The sequence below is a fragment of the Phocoena sinus genome, chromosome 1 (genome assembly GCF_008692025.1).
Source record: "Phocoena sinus isolate mPhoSin1 chromosome 1, mPhoSin1.pri, whole genome shotgun sequence".
NCBI classification, from domain to species: domain Eukaryota; kingdom Metazoa; phylum Chordata; class Mammalia; order Artiodactyla; family Phocoenidae; genus Phocoena; species Phocoena sinus.
Genome location: NC_045763.1, coordinates 14,791,558 through 14,808,925, shown reverse-complemented (window position 1 = coordinate 14,808,925; position 17,368 = coordinate 14,791,558). Strand labels below are relative to the sequence as shown.

At 50.6% G+C, this 17,368-nt stretch overlaps 1 protein-coding gene and 1 pseudogene across 6 annotated transcripts in view; one reads left to right on the top strand and one right to left on the bottom strand.

Annotated features, from left to right (window-relative positions):
• EMC1 (ER membrane protein complex subunit 1) overlaps positions 1-17,368 on the top strand; it is a 24,224-nt gene extending 6,856 nt beyond the window's left edge. The window contains exons 8-24 of one of the 6 annotated variants that reach the window (XM_032624579.1): positions 12-179; positions 686-757; positions 1,120-1,179; positions 1,826-1,948; positions 2,642-2,738; positions 3,071-3,193; positions 3,822-3,830; positions 4,874-5,073; positions 5,223-5,372; positions 6,662-6,823; positions 7,163-7,282; positions 10,366-10,503; positions 12,373-12,546; positions 13,119-13,329; positions 14,236-14,320; positions 15,664-15,793; positions 15,975-17,368. In XM_032624579.1, coding sequence (XP_032480470.1) covers positions 12-179; positions 686-757; positions 1,120-1,179; positions 1,826-1,948; positions 2,642-2,738; positions 3,071-3,193; positions 3,822-3,830; positions 4,874-5,073; positions 5,223-5,372; positions 6,662-6,823; positions 7,163-7,282; positions 10,366-10,503; positions 12,373-12,546; positions 13,119-13,329; positions 14,236-14,320; positions 15,664-15,793; positions 15,975-16,154 — 2,202 coding nt within the window. In that variant the 3' untranslated portion in view covers positions 16,155-17,368. Of the gene's footprint in view, positions 1-11; positions 180-685; positions 758-1,116; positions 1,180-1,825; positions 1,949-2,641; positions 2,739-3,070; positions 3,194-3,821; positions 3,831-4,873; positions 5,074-5,222; positions 5,373-6,661; positions 6,824-7,162; positions 7,283-10,365; positions 10,504-12,372; positions 12,547-13,118; positions 13,330-14,235; positions 14,321-15,663; positions 15,794-15,974 lie in introns of all 6 variants that reach the window. The other 5 variants (XM_032624585.1, XM_032624572.1, XM_032624601.1 and 2 more) reach the window with 5 other exon arrangements.
• Positions 10,071-10,231, bottom strand: LOC116745401 (annotated as a pseudogene).

Below are 17,368 nucleotides of genomic sequence, written 5' to 3'. Positions count from 1 at the left end.
TTGTCTCCCAGTCTCTTGACCTAGAATTTGCAAGTGACTTCCAACCCCGGGTCCTACCTACACAGCCCAACCCAGTGGATCCTACTCGGGCCCAGTTCTTCCTGCAGCTGTCTCCAAGCCACTATGCGTTACTGCACTACCACCACGGCGTCCTGAGTTTGCTCAAAAACTTCCCACAGGTAACGGGAGGCAGCGTGGTTCGCTAGGATTCAGGGGGATCTAGCTGAGATATGGATGCTAGAAATCCCTGCCTTTGAATCTGGAGATATTTGCTCAAGCAAGAAGACATCTTTCCACGAGTGGTTTGAGAGGGGTTAGGCTTAGAGCAGAAGTGGAATTTTTTCTTTTTTTTTCTGAGAATTACAGAAGATTATTAGAGTAGAACTGGCACCTTCCTAAGTCCACAGGAGAGTGGCCACGTTAATCAGAGCTTCCCTATAGATACTGAGAGCAGCGTGGGATGCAGGATTCACCTGTGCCTGTGTTGGAGGTTGGCGAGAGGGCTGTGTTCAGCTGTGGCTGCAATGGGGCCTCCCCCTGCTCTCAAATGCCCAGGCCATTATGCTCCAAAGTTGGGAGCATTTTCAACTCCAAGGCCAAGGGTCCTTCCTGTGGAGGTGACTTAGAGAAGGCTGCTGGCTAGGACAGGCCCTATTTAGGAGTTGACACCTTGCTTTATCCCCAGACTGCCCTAGTGAGCTTTGCCACCACCGGGGAGAAGACGGTGGCTGCAGTCATGACCTGTCGGAATGAGGCGGTGAGTATTGGGAATAACAGCACGTGGGGTTTTCCTTCCTTATCTTTGCTAGGGGCCCTGAGAACCAAAAGTCTGGGCATATTCACCTAGGCAGTTTGAACCCGGGGGCAGGAGGCCGTTGAGCAATATCTCATCTCATCTGTAGGGCTTTCTGTACACCTTCTTTGTCCCCAGGGATGGGACGACCTCATGTTCATCTGGGACTGTTCAGGGTTGTGTAGGCTTTGTGAGCAGAAATGGGAAATGGGATTTGCCTTCTTCCAAGGGCTGAGAAGACATAGAAGTGAAAGCTTCATTTTGGTGACCAGGAAGTGACCCTTTGGCTGAATTTTCTCCTTTTTTCCTTCTCTTTTCCCTAGCAGAAGCCTAGCAGTTCTGAAGATGGGTCAACGGGGAGCTTTTCGGAGAAGTCTGGTCCACAGGTAGGGTGTGGCATTGGGCAGCGTGCCAGACCAGAGACACAGGAGGCCCCCAGTGAAGCTGGGGGAGCAGCCAGGGCTGTGAGCAGGTCTCCTGAGTTCTCAGCCTCCAGTGGGCTTTGCTAAGTTCAGCAAATTAAACCATGTTTCTCTTGATCTTTTTTAGTTGGGAGATTGGAGAGTAGAATCCCTAGAATCTGTTCTTAACTACTTTCTCCTCTGGGCCTCCGTCTCTCCATGTCTTGTGGGGTCCGGCTGGTGGAGCTGAGTGGTAGTCTGAGCAGTTGCACTGAAGCAGAGTGTGGGACCCTGGCCAGAGTCTCCAGTTTCTGCTGTGGTTTCCATCTCCTCAGTGTTTCCCAAGGGGGTTGTGATTTCCCTGCCTACAGTCTTACTAACTCTTTGGGAAGTCTCTGCTACACTGTACTGGCTTCCTTCTGGAGCAAGTATGTATAGCGGTTACAATTTTTAAAATTTACTCAGACACCTTATTTCTGCCTTAGGACTTAGCTTTTCTATTTTATGTCCCTTTGCGTATGTTTCCTCTTCTGGCCTGGGTCCTTCTCCGGGGTGTTCGCTCCCCCCGCCCAGATTCTTGGACTTCCTTTTGGGGGATCCCCATAGTTGACCCTTGCTGTCTGTACCCTAGGACTCGCTGGCTTGCTTCAACCAGACCTACACCATTAACCTCTACTTAATGGAGACAGGTCGGCGGCTGCTCGACACCACAATCACCTTTAGCCTGGAACAGAACGGCACTCGGCCAGAGCGGGTGAGTCGGGGCTTGTGGGCTTCTCAGCCTGGGTCTTTCTTTCGTTGGGGTCACTTCACAGCCATGGGTCCCAGAGTAGGATTCTCTGGACGTGGGCTCTAGTTCTACGTGAGCCACTGACTGTGAATAACAGTAAAAGCAGGTACCATTTAAGCCAAGTCGTCGGTGTGCCAGGCTCCGCGCTACGCTTTTTTACTTACACGCTGCTTGATTTAACCCTCTCAACAGCCTTGTGGTTATTACTGCCCTCATTTTATAAGCGAGGAAACGGCCTCGTGAGATTCAGGACCCTATCCAGAGTCGCTGCCCGACATTGCCTCTGCACACGTTCAGTGGTGTTCCTCAGCCTCTGGGCTGTGGCTTCTTCGCCTCTAAAACGGAAAGTCTCATCCGGGCCTCCTGCTCGCTTTGTGGGGTGTTATCGGTGCAAGATGGATGATGTGGTGGCCGAGAAGCGCTCAGGTTCCTTCATGGAGGGGGCCTGAGCTAGCGCCTAGCACGGTTGCTGTGTCAGCCCCTAAGAATACATGATATCTAATTGGAGTCCAGGTAAAAGCTGTATTGTTTGGACATCCAGCAATGCCGTGACCTAGACTTCGGACAACTCCTCATGCTTTGAATCTTGGGGTCTGGTGCTCTGAGAGGCATCTGGATTCTTGCTGACTACAGTGGACTTGACTGTTTGGTTTATAGATGTACATCCAGGTCTTCCTGAAGAAGGACGACTCCGTGGGCTACCGGGCCTTGGTACAGACAGAGGATCACCTGCTACTTTTCCTGCAGCAGCTGGGTGAGTGGACCTCATCAACCCATTTTTTTTTAGGCCTGCCCATGAGTTCCATTCAGACTCTTTATTTGGGGCTGTGGACAGGCTTCTGAGAAAGGTTCAAGTGGAGTGTATCCTGAATATTTTTTTCCAGAGCCATAGGTCACCTGCCTTTGAAAATTTCCTTAGCATTCTTGGGAGACAGAACTTCCCTCACTTGACCTCCTGATTCCGGCCCCTTGCCCTGCCATTTCTCTTTTTGGCACAAGAGGTGTGGTGGTCCCTGAGTCACCGAGAAGAGTCCCTTCGGGGGACGAGGGAGGTGGGCCTGACTTTTGTAACCTTGGTTTCTGCAGCAGGGAGGGTGGTGTTGTGGAGCCGTGAGGAGTCCCTGGCAGAGGTGGTGTGCCTGCAGATGGTGGACCTCCCCCTGACGGGGGCGCAGGCTGAGCTGGAAGGGGAATTTGGCAAGAAGGCAGGTATGAACTGAGGGGTCTGGGAAGCAGGGCTGCCGGTGCGGGTGCTCTGGGACTGGGCTTGGTAGTTGCACCACAGGAGAGGCTGTCCCGCGTGTCCCTGGCTTCCTGGATGCACCTGTTTTGCCAGTCTGTTCTGAACTAGCTCTGTGACCAGTTTCTGGTGTGTTTGTGGCCCTATGGTTTATGTAACCATTCTTCTATCTGAAAGGAGTGACCTGTGACTCCCTCTAGGGAAAGATCCTGATGAAAAAGAATCTTAACTTAGTGTAGTAATAGCTATCTTTGTTTGGGTACCTAAGATCTGCCAGGCACCACGTCAGGTACTATATACCCATTGTCCCCAAAGCAACAGTCACACCTTTCCAGAGAGCATGACCGGGCTGGTCAGTTACTGTGGTAATAGGCCAGTGCCCTCTGAGACCAGCCATGGTCCCAGCACCCAGGATGAACTCGGTTCACTCTCCTCTGGTTGAGTCCTGTCCCCTCCTCCCTCCATCCGTTCATCTAGCTAGCCAGGTGGTGTTTACTGAGGACCTGCTCTGGGCCAGGCACCCTGCTAGGCACTGCAGATTTTCTTAAACCGAGGATTAATTTGACTTTACTATTTATTTCCGCTGCCTGGATCCAGCCATTCAAGGTAAAACCTGCTTCCTGCTGCCTTTTTGCTCATTGCCTGCCCACACGGCTAGCTTTTGGTTAATTATTTATTTTCCCTGACTTGCATGAATGAGGTATATACCGTGTGTGTGTGGACTGCTATGCCTGTGACTCGTCCTGTTTGCCTCTCACTTCCCTTCCTTGAGCTGAGGTTAATGGAAAAGCGGATAAGCAAAGACACCGCTCCTTTTCAGTGAGCACTTACCCTGTACCCCACCCCTTGGGAAATCCTGTGTGTACATCGTGTGGTCTAATCTTGGCAACAGCCCTGTGGATTACTTGCCATTTTACAGATGAGGAGCCAGAGGCTAAAAGGTTAAGTACATTTCTCCAGGTCATCCAGGTGGTAAGAAGTGGAGCTGGGATTTTAATCCAGGTCTGCCAGACTCCAGGGGCCATGCTTTTTACCATGCTACCTTGCTCTGGGGACCAGTCTAGTCTCTGGAGGAGACTTGAGGGTGGTAGCCTCATGGATGGAGGAAGGGGTGGAGTGAAAGAGAGCCCTGGGAATGGGTTGAAAATAGGTTAGATGGGTGCAGACTAAACCGTTGACAGCGTAGGCCTAAAGCAGCGAGAAATGGAAGTGCCTGTCCATGACACAACACACACCTGCACCCTGGTACCCCCGCACCCCGCCCTCTTCCGGCTTTGTCATGGCGCCCGGAAACCTCCCTCTGGCCGTTCTAGATGTGGGGTTGTGGTGGAGTCATTCACAGCATGGCTGCATCCTGCATGGCTGATCCCTGCCCTCTTAGTCTCCTATTCCAAGATTTCAGGCAGGTGAAGTGCTGAGAGCCAGGTGAGTAGGTTTTTGGAGTTCCTGCATGGCTGTGTCTAAGGGTGAGACTGTTGGCGTCAGCCACAGCACTGCCCCTTGGGCTTGTGGCCTGGGGTTTGGATGACTCGAGTGCTCCACGAGAGAGAGAGAGAGCCCTCCTTAGGAAGAGGGGGTGCCCCCTCGCTGGAAACACCTCGTCTGATGGGGAGTGAGCCTCAGCTGCGTTACCTTTTCCTTGACACCAGACGGCTTATTGGGCATGTTCCTGAAACGCCTCTCGTCCCAGCTCATCCTGCTGCAGGCATGGACCTCCCACCTCTGGAAAATGTTTTACGATGCTCGGAAGCCCCGGAGTCAGATTAAGAATGAGATCAACATTGACACCCTGGCCAGGGATGAATTCAACCTGCAGAAAATGATGGTGATGGTGACGGCCTCAGGCAAGGTGAGAGAGGCTTAAGCCAGACCTCCTGAGGTTTTGGGAGTGGGGAACAAAAAGCCTTTGGAAGGGGATCGCACCGGTTCTAGTTTTCAAGGATAGAACTAGTTTTGGGGTTTGCCTTTCCGGTAGTGAGCCAGGTATTTATTTTGCAGCTTTTTGGCATTGAGAGCAGCTCTGGCACCATCCTGTGGAAACAGTATCTCCCCAGCGTCAAGCCAGACTCCTCCTTTAAACTGATGGTCCAGAGGACTACTGCCCATTTCCCCCACCCGCCCCAGTGCACTCTCCTGGTGAAGGACAAGGTGAGGCCGCTACCTCTCATCTGAGCCAACGTGGGTGTGGTTTTTGGTGTTTTGTAACTTAAGTTCCTCCTAGGCCTTTGGAATTCTCTGAGAGTTAAAGGCAGGGAGTCAGGGCTTAGAGCTCTGTTTCTTCCAGTTTTTTGCCTGAGTGGAGGACCGTCCGGTGCCCATGTGGAAGTGACTGTAGGGTAGGTGTGACATCACCAGGTCCCTAGTAAGCCAACTCCGCTTCTTCCCAGGCACGGGCGGCTGTCGGTACCTGAATGGCTGTTTGCTCTTCTCCAGGTGTTGTAGGGCAGGACACAAAACTGTTTATGTCTCTGACTCCCGGGAGCAGATGGCTTTTTGTAGATTCATTCTGCCATCATCAGAAAGGGGACTTGGGGGAAAGGTGGGATGAATTGGGAGATTGGGACTGACATATATACACTATTGATACTATGTATAAAATAGATAACTAATGAGAACCTACTGTACAGCACAGGGAACTGTGCTCAGTGCTCTGTGGTGACCTAAATGGGAAGGAAATCCAGAAAAGGGGATGTATGTATACGTATAGCCGATTCACTTTGCTGTACAGTAGAAACTAACACGATATTGTAAAGCAACTATACTCCAATAAAAATTTTTAAAAAAAGAGAGGGGACTTGGTAGATAGTCTCTGGAATGGCTGCCGTGGGGCTGCTGAGTTGGTCCTTGACGTTTTTGTTTATTCCTCAGTGTGACCCGTTCTTGCTTAGCTTTGGGGCTAGAGGCAATTAAACTTTTTTTTTTTTTAATTAATATTTTTGGCTGTATTGGGTCTTCGTTGCTGCACGGGCTTTCTCCAGTTGCGGCGAGCGGGGGCTACTCTTCGTTGCGGTGCGCGGGCTTCTCACTGCAGTGGCTTTTCTTGTCACAGGGCTCGGGCTCTAGGCACACAGCCTTCAGTAGTTATGACACACGGGCTCTAGAGCACAGGCTCAGTAGTGTGGCACACGGGCTTTGTTGCTCCGTGGCATGGGAGATCTTCCCAGACCAGGGCTCGAACTCGTGTCCCCTGCATTGGCAGGCTGATTCTTAACCACTGCGCCACCAGGGAAGTCCCAGAGGGCAGTTAAACTTTTACCCTTTTGACACATCAGCCTTCAGACACTTTCCCCTTTAGCCAAGACTTTATTTTCCACAAGGAGGGCAAAGACTAGGGAATCTGCCATAGCTGAGCTCAAGTCCCAGCGTTCCAGGTTTACCCCTAGGATTTGCATTCTTTTCATGTTGCTGGAGGCTGACCATTTGCTTGCCCATTTCAGGAGACGGGAATGAGTTCGCTCTATGTCTTCAATCCCATTTTTGGGAAGTGGAGTCAGGTGGCCCCCCCAGTGCTGAAGCGCCCCATCTTGCAATCTTTGCTTCTCCCCATCATGGATCAAGACTATGCCAAGGTGCTGCTGTTGATAGATGATGAGTACAAGGTATGGCGTCTGCAGACTGGCTGCAGAACTGCCCAGCCAATCAGTGTGGGAGCGGGGTGCTCAGACAGTGGCTCGAGGGCCCCAGATGGGAGCCGTCTGCCGTCAGCACTCATTTGGGCTTGAAGGGTGTCTCTAAGCGACTCAGTTGCTCTTTCTGCACTTGTGAAAGCTCGGACTCTTAACTCAATTTAAGCCCTGATTGAGTTTAATAGACTTTAATTCTTTAAAGATTTGCTGTTTTTTTTTCTTAAGGCCCTCTTTGACAGGAAACAGTAATGAGTCTGGAGAAACTGTGCTTACAGATTCCTTTTCCCTTAACTCTTCTCTGGGGTTTTCAAGGTCACAGCTTTCCCGGCCACTCGGAATGTCCTGCGACAGCTCCATGAGCTCGCCCCTTCCATCTTCTTCTATTTGGTGGACGCGGAACAGGGACGGCTGTGTGGCTATCAACTTCGAAAGGTAGGAGGGGGCGTCCTGGCACACCCCTTTGTGGGAGGGGTGTAGGTGTTTCCTCGTTATTTGGCTAAGGAGTGAATTATGCTATTCATTGTGCTGTAAACTTAGAGAGCATAATCCTGGTGTCAGAGGCAGTCATTTTCATCTATTCCACGGCAGGCGCGGTTCTAGCTGCCGTGGAAGGAGCAGTGCACAACAGTCTCTGCCCCTGTGGAGCTTTCATTCCTCATTCCTCTTCTATAGCAGAGAGAAGGGGCGTTTTCTCCATTCCTAGAAAGGCGGGAGGTAGGAATGGTGATTGAACAATAGTACTTTCTATATGAAGATGGTGTTATTGATCCACTCTTTTTTTTTTTTCTTTCATTTTTCTTTTTTTGATTTTTGGCTGTGTTGGGTCTTTGTTGCTGTGTGCGGGCTTTCCCAAGTTGAGGCAAGCGGCGGCTGCTCTTCGTTGCGGTGCGCGGACTTCTCACTGCGGTGGCTTCTCTTGTTGCGGAGCACAGGCTCTAGGTGGCGTGGGCTTCAGTAGTTGTGGCACGTGGGCTCAGTAGTTGTGGCACGTGGGCTCTAGAGCGCAGGCTCAGTAGTTGTGGCGCACGGGCTTAGTTGCTCCATGGCATGTGGGATCTTCCCGGACCAGGGCTTGAACCCCTGTCCCCTGCATTGACAGGCGGATTCTTAACCACTGTGCCACCAGGGAAGTCCCTATTGATCCACTCTTGATTGAATGTGCGCTTTGAATTTTATTTCTAGAAATGGGATCGACTTACTCCGATCCTGACACACTTGAGTCCAGTGCTTGCAAACAGTGATTCACACTGGCTCTGAAGTCCAGCTCTGAGCTTCACGAGGGCTGGCCTTGCCTCCGATAGCAGGGCTGTGTAGAGGGGTAATTTGTGGCGTACTCCCCAGAGGGCCCTCCCATCCTGTCTGTAAGGCCTTTGGAGGGACACCACAGCATAGAGGTTAAGAGCTTGGACCTGGCTGCTTGTGCGGGAAACCTAGTTTTATTATCACTTACTCATTTTGTGTCCTTGGGCAGATGACTTCTCTCTGATCCTGTTTTCTCGTCTGTAAAACAAAATGGTAATAGTACTATATCAGAGGGTTGTTGTGAGGAGTTGGAGAGTTAATACATGTAAGTCACATAAAGCAGTGCCTGCTAAACAGTAAATGCCATCCAAGTTTTACCTGCTGCTGTTTCAAAAATGCATGCAGTGTCCTTTCCTGACATTCTGTAACAGCTAATCTTTAGCATAAATAGCATAGTCTGTCCAGAAAACGTGCTCTTTACCCTATGGGTGAAAAAACACCGTCCTTCTGAGTTGATGAAAAGGGGACCTTGAAAGAGACAGTTCTTTGTGGATAGAAGGACATGACCTGGAGTGTGGGTGTCATTGTAAAGATGGTGGGGGGACGGCAAAGGAGGCGGAGCTCACGTGGGAAGTCAGCCATGTGAGGGGTGGTCTTCCAGTCTCTGACCTCCAGTGGACTCACCGGTGACCTTGCTCTCTGGGAAGGTTTTAGTGAATTCTAATGTTTTTACAGGTGTTCTTGGTAATGGAGCCTTATATGTTCTCAATAAAAATTTGTATTATTTCAAAAACATTTAAATTTCAAAAAAATTTTACACATGAATACATTCTCATAGTATAAGATTAAACCGATACAGAGATACAGGAGCAAGATGTGAACGGGCCCCTTTCAGGCCCATCGCCAGCTGCCTCCCTGGATGGAATGCCTTTCAGTGGTCTGCGCGCCTTCCCCTGTCCTGTCTCTTGCCTCTGTGTCTATAGTGCTGGATAAACAGCTTCCAGACCACACAGACATGCGCTTTATATTCTTTCTTACCTGAAATGGAATTGACCTATATTTAACTAATAGGAAATCTGTTGTTTTCACTTTATGTGTCTTCTACCTCATTATTTTGTTAAACCCATATCTTATTAAAATATATACTGAGAAAAGCACAAAATCCCGAGGTTATACTCAGTGGCCCTTCACAAAAGGAGCACACTTGTGTCCACGGCAGTCACATCAGGAAGCAGCTTAGCACCAGCGCCCTGGGAAGCCCTTGTGCCCCTTTCCAGTCACTACTCCCCCCCCTCAATCCCCAGGGCTCTGTGTAATTCCACAGTGTGGATGTATAATAATGCATTTAACCACACAGTTTTATTGGTTTCTTTTGACTGTGAAGAACGTCTCCTGTAATATTTTGAGGTCCCCGCCAGCTTAGTAATTCACTGCCGGCTCAGTGTACAGGGAACTTAGATTTTAGTAATAAGTGGTAAATTTTCTTTGCATTATTCTTACTCAGATAAACAATGGGATACTATTAAATATTCTTCTCCTTTCTCACTGGCTTTAGTATCTTTCCGTTTTTTGATAAGAAGTAGGGTTTATTGGTGATGTGAGTGAGGAGGGGCAGCTCCAAGGCTCCCGTGAGTGCAGGGCCCGCCATGTGTACAGGGCGCCACAGATTAGGGGTGCGTTTGACCGCACAGTCATCCGGGAGGAGCTGCTTTTCAGCCACCAAGTCTTCAAATTCATCTCTGTTACACTTAGTAAAGCCACGCTTCTTGGAGATGTGGATCTTCTGGCAGCCAGGGAACTTGAACTTGGCTCCATGTTGGGCCTCAGTCACGTGCTCCTTGTTCTGCAGCTTGGTGCAGATGGATATGGTGACTTGGCTGGCCACTGGGCCCTGGGGCTTTCCAAAGGCACCTCACAGGGCTGTCTGGAGCCTAGACTGGGGACAGCATGAGGTCAGACATGAATGTCCACTGGAGAGGACCGTCTCCCAGGTCCCCTCGGGCAGCCCAGGCAAGCACCTGGTGCCTCCACTGCCCAGGAGGCTGCTCTTTGCAGCCGAAGCACACTGGGCTTTACTAGTTTTCTCACTTGAACTGAGAGTTCCAAACTTCTTCCCAGACTAGATGCGTATTGCTGCTGCTCTGGGAGCCCTGATCCCTGTTCCCTCCCGCACAGAGGCCCCAGCTGAACTGCAGGACGTGTCTAGCCACAGCTGTCGCGGGTCTAAGGGTACCTTCCTGATGACCAGTGCTGGCTCTTTTGCCCCACCCCAGGATCTCACCACTGAGCTGAGCTGGGAGCTAACCATTCCCCCGGAGGTGCAGCGCATCGTCCAGGTGAAGGGGAAGCGCAGCAGTGAGCACGTTCACTCACAGGGCCGAGTGATGGGGGACCGAAGCGTGCTCTACAAGGTACGGCCAGCCGTCTGGCGTAGCGCACAGAAGCACGGGGTGTAATTCTGGCTCTGGGATTTGGTGGCTATGGGTCCTTGAGTGAGTCATTTAATCCCTTTGAGCCTTAATTTACTGTCTGTGAAATGGGCATGATATGCCCTTCTCCTGGGATCGTTGTGATGATCACATGAGGCACTCGTGCTTTGCATAGTGCCAGGCATGTATGGCCACTACCCAGTAGATGTTAGCTGTTATTTTTAGTGGTAGTGCAGATAGACCTTTCTGGGGTTAAACCTTAGTCGATCCATCAGAAACTCCATCTCTGTGATCCAACACTCTAGTTAGTGGTGAGGGCAGGGAGACAGAGAGGTGACCAGTCGGTTGCAGAGCTATCCTATGAGGGAATGTAATCACTGTGGTGACGAACATGAATTACAGCCTCTGGCAGAGGAGAGACTGAGTTGGAGGAGGAGGCGTAATAGAACAGGGCAACACGACCAAGGAACTCAACAGGGCAGCTGCTTCACTAAGCGTGAGGCAGAGCGCAAGCCTCCAGTTGGACGGTCCAGGTTCAGACTCGCTGTTCATCTTGGGTAACTTACTTAGGCTTCTTGAACTTCCCTTTTTTTTTTTTTTAAATTTGGCCACGCCACGCAGCTTGCGGGATCTTAGTTCCCTGACCAGGGATTGAACCTGCGCCCTCGGCAGTGAAAGCGCAGAGTCTTAACCACTGGACCGCCAGGAACTTCCCAGGAGTAGGGCTTTTTGGATTCATATTTGTTGTGGAGATTTTTTGCCTGCTTTGCTGCGACTAGACTATAGAGGGCCGAGGAGGGGAGCAGGCAGACAGGCTACTGTGATAATCCAGGTGAGGTGATGGTGGCTTCAACTGGGTTGGTTGGAGGAGGTGAGATGGGATCAGATTCTGGATACTTTTGAAGGTAGAACCAATAGGATATGCTGATGGATGGGGTGTTGGTGTCTGTGTTAGAGAGAAAGGAGTCAAGGACGACTCAGAGGTCCCAGGTATAAGACACTGACACTCGGGAGGCCTTGTGGGGAGCAGGTTTTATCAGGGGTAGAACAGGAGTTCAGTTTGGGGCATGTCAAGTTTGAGATGAGACACCTAAGAAGTGATACTGATATGGTGGTCCGTTAATCAAGTCTGGAGTTCAGGGAGAGGTCTGGCTTGGATATGTAAACTCAGGCGATGCCAGCACCTGTAGATGGTGTGAAAGCCACGAGATTGGGTGAGATCACCATGAGAGCGAGTGTAGACAGAAGCGTCCAGAGGCTGGGGAGTGGAGGAGGGACCCACAGAGGGGGCTGAGAACGAGTGGCCGAGACAGGCAGAAGGAAAAACCAGGGCACAGGTGTCCTGGATGCCAGGTAGAGAAGATGTCTCAAGAAGGGGGTGATCACCTGTGTCACCTGGTACTAGTTGCTCAAGTCAGATGAGAACTGAGACCCATCCATTGGTGTGGTGGTAGGAGGGCACTGGTGGAGAGTCATTGTGTTGCTGGACACATGTCCTTCCATCACCGAGTGGGTCGGCCCGGGTTGTATCTTGAGTTACCGTTTGCTTGCCTGTGACTTGAGCAAGTTGCTTAACTACTTCAAGACATTTCATCTGTGAAACGTGGATAGTGACAGCTATTTGCAGGGTTGTTTACGGGATTCAATGAAATGATGGAGGCAAAGTCCCTGGCATGGCCCCCGGCCTCCAGCAGACACTGAACAAGTGCAGCGATGAGGCCCTCTAAACAGAAAGCTCTTCCCACCAGAAAACCCTCTTCCTCTGTCAGCCGGAGAGCTCTGGGCCTGCCTCCCCGCCGCTCAGGATACGCCGCTGTGGTTCTGAAGGAGCTTTCCTCTTCGTCTCCCCAGAGCCTGAACCCCAACCTGCTGGCCGTGGTGACAGAGAGCACAGATGTTCACCACGAGCGCACCTTCATCGGCACCTTCCTTGTGGACGGCGTCACTGGGCGCATCATCCACTCCTCCGTGCAGAGGAAGGCCAAGGGCCCCGTCCACATCGTGCACTCGGAGAACTGGGTGGTGGTAAGGCGTGGCGCGTGAACTCAGGGCACCCCCAGGGGCCTGACGTAGCGTAAGAGTATGTGGCTGGTCTCCCTGCAGCCTAAATCCTTTCCTTGCCTATTGTTCCAGAAACCAGTTGCTACTTTGTGTTTTCATAGAATTCAGAACTCCTGGCTGGCAGCAGTGGGTGCTGGGTAGGGGGTTGGGCTCAGGAATCAGACTGCCTGTTCTTCCATTTCCTAACTGTACAACCTTGAACTAGTTACTTAAGCTTTCTGTGTTGCAATATATATGAAATAGGGGTAACAAGTCACCTCTATTTGAGTTTAGAACAATGCCTGACATGTAGTAAGCGCTCAGATGTTAACTATTATTCTTCTGACTTCTAAGAATCTTGAGAATTCCTTTGTCTTGTGGTGAACTTGGATAGTCTAGGTACAGCTACTCTGAAAGGTTAGTAAACTTGGTAGCTGGAAGGAAGCTAGGGTGCTGGTTGTTTCTTTCCTTCCTGGACATGCCTTTGCATGTACATTCCCCTTTCCAGCCGAACCAGCAGCTGAGCCCCAAGCAGCCCCCTCCTCTTCTCTCCACAGTACCAGTACTGGAACACCAAGGCCCGGCGCAACGAGTTCACCGCGCTGGAGCTCTATGAGGGCACCGAGCAGTACAACGCCACGGCCTTCAGCTCCCTGGACCGCCCGCAGCTGCCCCAGGTCCTCCAGCAGTCCTACATCTTCCCCTCCGCCATCAGCGCCATGGAGGCCACCATCACCGAGCGGGGCATCACCAGCCGACACCTGCTCAGTGAGTGACCGGGTCCCTTCAGGCAGCCGCACGGAAGGACGGGGCCGGGATCAGTGAGGAGGGCTAGGGAAAAAGTTCCCTAGTCTGGCTTTGCCGTCCATAAAAGAGCTGACACATCCCTCCTTGTCCTTGTTTCTGACGAACCACTTCCATGTCTCTGTTCTGTTTTCACCTCGTTTGGAAAGTTGAGCCCTGATACCATACCCAACAGGTAGCCTGTGCAGGTGGGCTGCAGAAACTGGCAAGGTGTAGGGTCTCATCTTCAGGTAGTTCAAGTTCAGGACTCAACTAGACAGGTCTCTCTGTCTAGTTGATTTTACCAGAGACATTTGGGACTGTCAGATTTGACAGGCACTTGGTATTACTATTTTACCCTCAAATATGAGGAAGACAGACTGCTTGGTAATTTCCTGAGTTTAATTCCCACCATTCCTGAAACTGCTGGGATCTCATGTTGCCCAGTCCTCCCGCTGCCCTCCCCCCACCCCCGTCCCCCACCAGCGTCACTGCTTCAGCCAACCATAGGCTCCTGTTTGGCTGACAGTGAGGAGACCTGCTTAGCTGGGGCAGGTATTGCTGGAGGAAAGGAGGAGGATGAAGAGATCCAAGTGGGCTTCCATGCTCTTCTCTGTCATCATTACCCAGTTCTTGAGTCTAGCTCTTTGTTTTCTGATGTCTCAGGATGACATGTGAAGAAACTAGTATCTTCAAAAGTGGGAACCTTCATTCAGACCCAGGTGTATTGGATTATTGTTTTTGGCCATTTAAGGGAGCCTCAGTGACCCATTTTTTTGGTTTTAAACTCTATTTCAGTTTCTGTGATAAGGACGTTTTTGTAAGTAGCCCTAACTGGGGATCAGGTCAGTGTGAACACTCACTTCTGTTGACTTGTTTCTGTGTATGTAGTTGGGCTGCCTTCCGGAGCAATTCTTTCCCTTCCTAAGGCCTTGCTGGATCCCCGCCGGCCCGAGATCCCAACGGAACAGAGCAGGTGAGGCCCTTGTGGGTAGTGCTGAAGGCTGTGACCTTAAGGAACTTAGCATCTTGATTACATTTGGTCCTTGGTCTGCTGTGCACTGTTCCGCTCCGCTGGGGATGTGGCAGTGAACACATCTGCCCTCATGGAGCTTGCATTCCGGTGGGGGCGACGAGGTGGATAATAAATAAGATAAACAAGTGAAATAATTCTGTGTTAGGGTGCTTGTAAATGGCAAGGAGAAAAAAACTAAGAAGGGGTGGGGTCTAGGAAGGATGTGGAGGGGTGCAACTTGAGAGGGTGGCCTGGGAAAGCCCCTCAGAAAAGGTGACTTTTGAGAAAAGACTTGAAGGAGGTGAGAAGCTGGCCTTGTGGATGTCGAAGGAGAATGTTCTAGGCAGAGGGAACAGCTGTCACAAGTGCCCTGAGATCATGTCTGGTAAGTTACAGGGAGGGCTGGAGGCCACTGTGGCTGGAGCAGCCAATGGTGGGGACACTGGGAAATGAGGTGAGGGAGGTGCTGGGGCCTGGGTCACATGGGAAGCCAACTGCTGTCGGTGTTAGTTTTCTTTTCTTTCTTTTTTTTTTTTTTTTTTTTGGCTGCATTGGGTCTTTGTTGTTGCGCGTGAGCTTTCTCTAGTTGCGGTGAGCGGGGGTTACTCTTCATTACGATGTGTGGGCTTCTCTTGTTGCGGAGCACAGGCTCTAGGCGCGCGGGCTCTAGAGCACAGGCTCAGCAGTTGTGGCACACGGGCTTAGTTGCTCCACGGCATGTGGGATCTTCCTGGACCAGGGCTCGAACCCGTGTCCCCTGCATTGGCAGGCGGGTTCTTAACCACTGCACCACCAGGGAAGTCCTAGTTTTCATTTTTGTGTTTCCAGCCATCATCTCTGCGTATTTTCTTGCCTCCATCCCGAACTCTCTTCCCTGAGGGGTGTGAGGAGCTGTGGGCAGGGTGAGGAGGCAGTAGATGTGTCTTTGCATGCAGCGAAGGGAGGACGGTTTGGAGCGGGCGGAGGTTAAAGCTGGTGGACTGAGGCACTCTGGAGTGAAGAGCAGGAACTGGCCTAGTGGCTCGATGTTTTGGTTTTAAAATGGCCCTTTCTTCCTCTAATGTGAAATACTGGTCGTCTGTGGTTTCATTTTTTTTAGATTCAGAACAAGGTAGGAGTCCAGATCTGTCTTACTCTCCATACAGCTTTCTTTGTTGCAGCCCTTCCTAACATTCCCTGATGCACATAGACCTTGGAAGAAGATATGTGGCTGATACGTGGCCTGGAAACCTCCCAGGGCTCAGGGCAGCCAGGAGATCCCCTTACAGCAGTTTTGAATGCCGGTCCTGGTTGATGTTTTGCAGAGAGGAGAACCTGATCCCGTATTCTCCAGACGTACAGATCCACGCAGAGCGGTTCATCAACTATAACCAGACAGTTTCTCGAATGCGAGGTATCTATACAGCTCCCTCGGGCCTGGAGTCCACTTGTTTGGTGAGTAGAGCCCCAGCCCAGCCTGTGCCACCTTGTCCACAGCCACCCTGTGCGACACCTGTTCTTCCTTTCACCCTTGGGAAAACAGCTGAGGAGTCTGTTTCCTTTGTGACCAGAGTTTGTGGTTGTGGCGGATCACTGGTGCCTTTCTTACGGATTTCTCATTCCTTCTGCCTTCCAGGTTGTGGCCTACGGTTTGGACATTTACCAGACTCGAGTCTACCCATCCAAACAGTTTGATGTCCTGAAGGACGACTATGACTATGTGCTAATCAGCAGCGTCCTCTTTGGTCTGGTCTTTGCCACTATGATCACTAAGAGACTGGCACAGGTGAAACTCCTGAATCGTGCCTGGCGGTAAAGACCTGAGACCCACCGCCGGAGAGCAGAGAGCCAAGGGGAGTGAGGGTCAGACAAGAAGCTGCAGCTGCAGTTTGACAGGTCAGAGGAGGATGTGTGTCGGACACTCGTCTCAGTTAAGAGCTCTTTGGAAGAAGATGGGCTCTCGTGGCGACTCCTTTTGGGATACGTCTGATGCCGAGTCATTGGTGGTGGATGGAGGCTGAACTCACTCTCTGAGCCGAGATCTCAAAGCATCTTGCTGGACTTTCCCCCGGAGTCCCAAGGCCATCGCCGTTTCCCTTCTGTGCCCATCCATGAATGTTGTGTTTTTTTTAAGACCTCCAACAGATTTTTCTCTTTAGTGAGGCCTGTTTAAATTGATGTTGGTTTGCCTTCTGTTTCCCGGGTGTATCTGGAAGGCCTTCTGATTGTTCCCCTGCTCCTTGCTTCAAAGTCAGGAGGGAACTCTTATTGACAACTCCACCTTATAGGTGCATTTGCTGTTTTACACTGGGGAGAAAGAAGAGCCATCCTTAGCTGAAGTTTGAGGACTGATGCAGCCTCTCATGGCTTCCCTCCAAAGTAACTTTGGGTCGAGGAGTCTATGTGTGTGTCGAAACTTGCCTCTCGTTTCATGCTCCCAGTCATCAATTGGCCACCCAGTCTTAGATTCAGTTTATTGAAAGCCAGGTGCATAATACTGCCTTGGTTTGTTGGTCATCGTCATCCAAGCTTTTCGCCTCAGATATGTCGGAGCTGAGGCCTTTTCAATACTACTGAATTGTCTGAACCTTGAAGAGATTTCAAGGGAGGAAGGCAAATCTGCCTGTTTCACAGTCCCTCATAATCTCTCATTTCACCCACAAGCTGGTCTAGTCATCTTAGAACCTAGATAGAGAAAGTTGTTCTTTTTTAAGAACCTCATTATATTTAGTTATAAATTGTGGGGATTACTATACTTCTCTTAAAATGAGCAGATTTTAAATCTTATCTTTAAAAAAAGAAGAGAGAAAAGGGTAGGGGTAGGAAACTGGCCTCTGTGGGTAGCATTGTTGATTGGCTGGGCTGTTGTCTCTGCTACAAACTAAAGATGTCCTAAAAATTTTCCCTTGTTCATGGATTTGGGGAATGATGGCGTTTTTCTTTACCGTGAAGAATGAAATGTACAGAGAGCCCTGTTGGGAGAGAGATGCGTTTGTTTAAGTGTTTGAATAAAGTGAATGACGAACGACA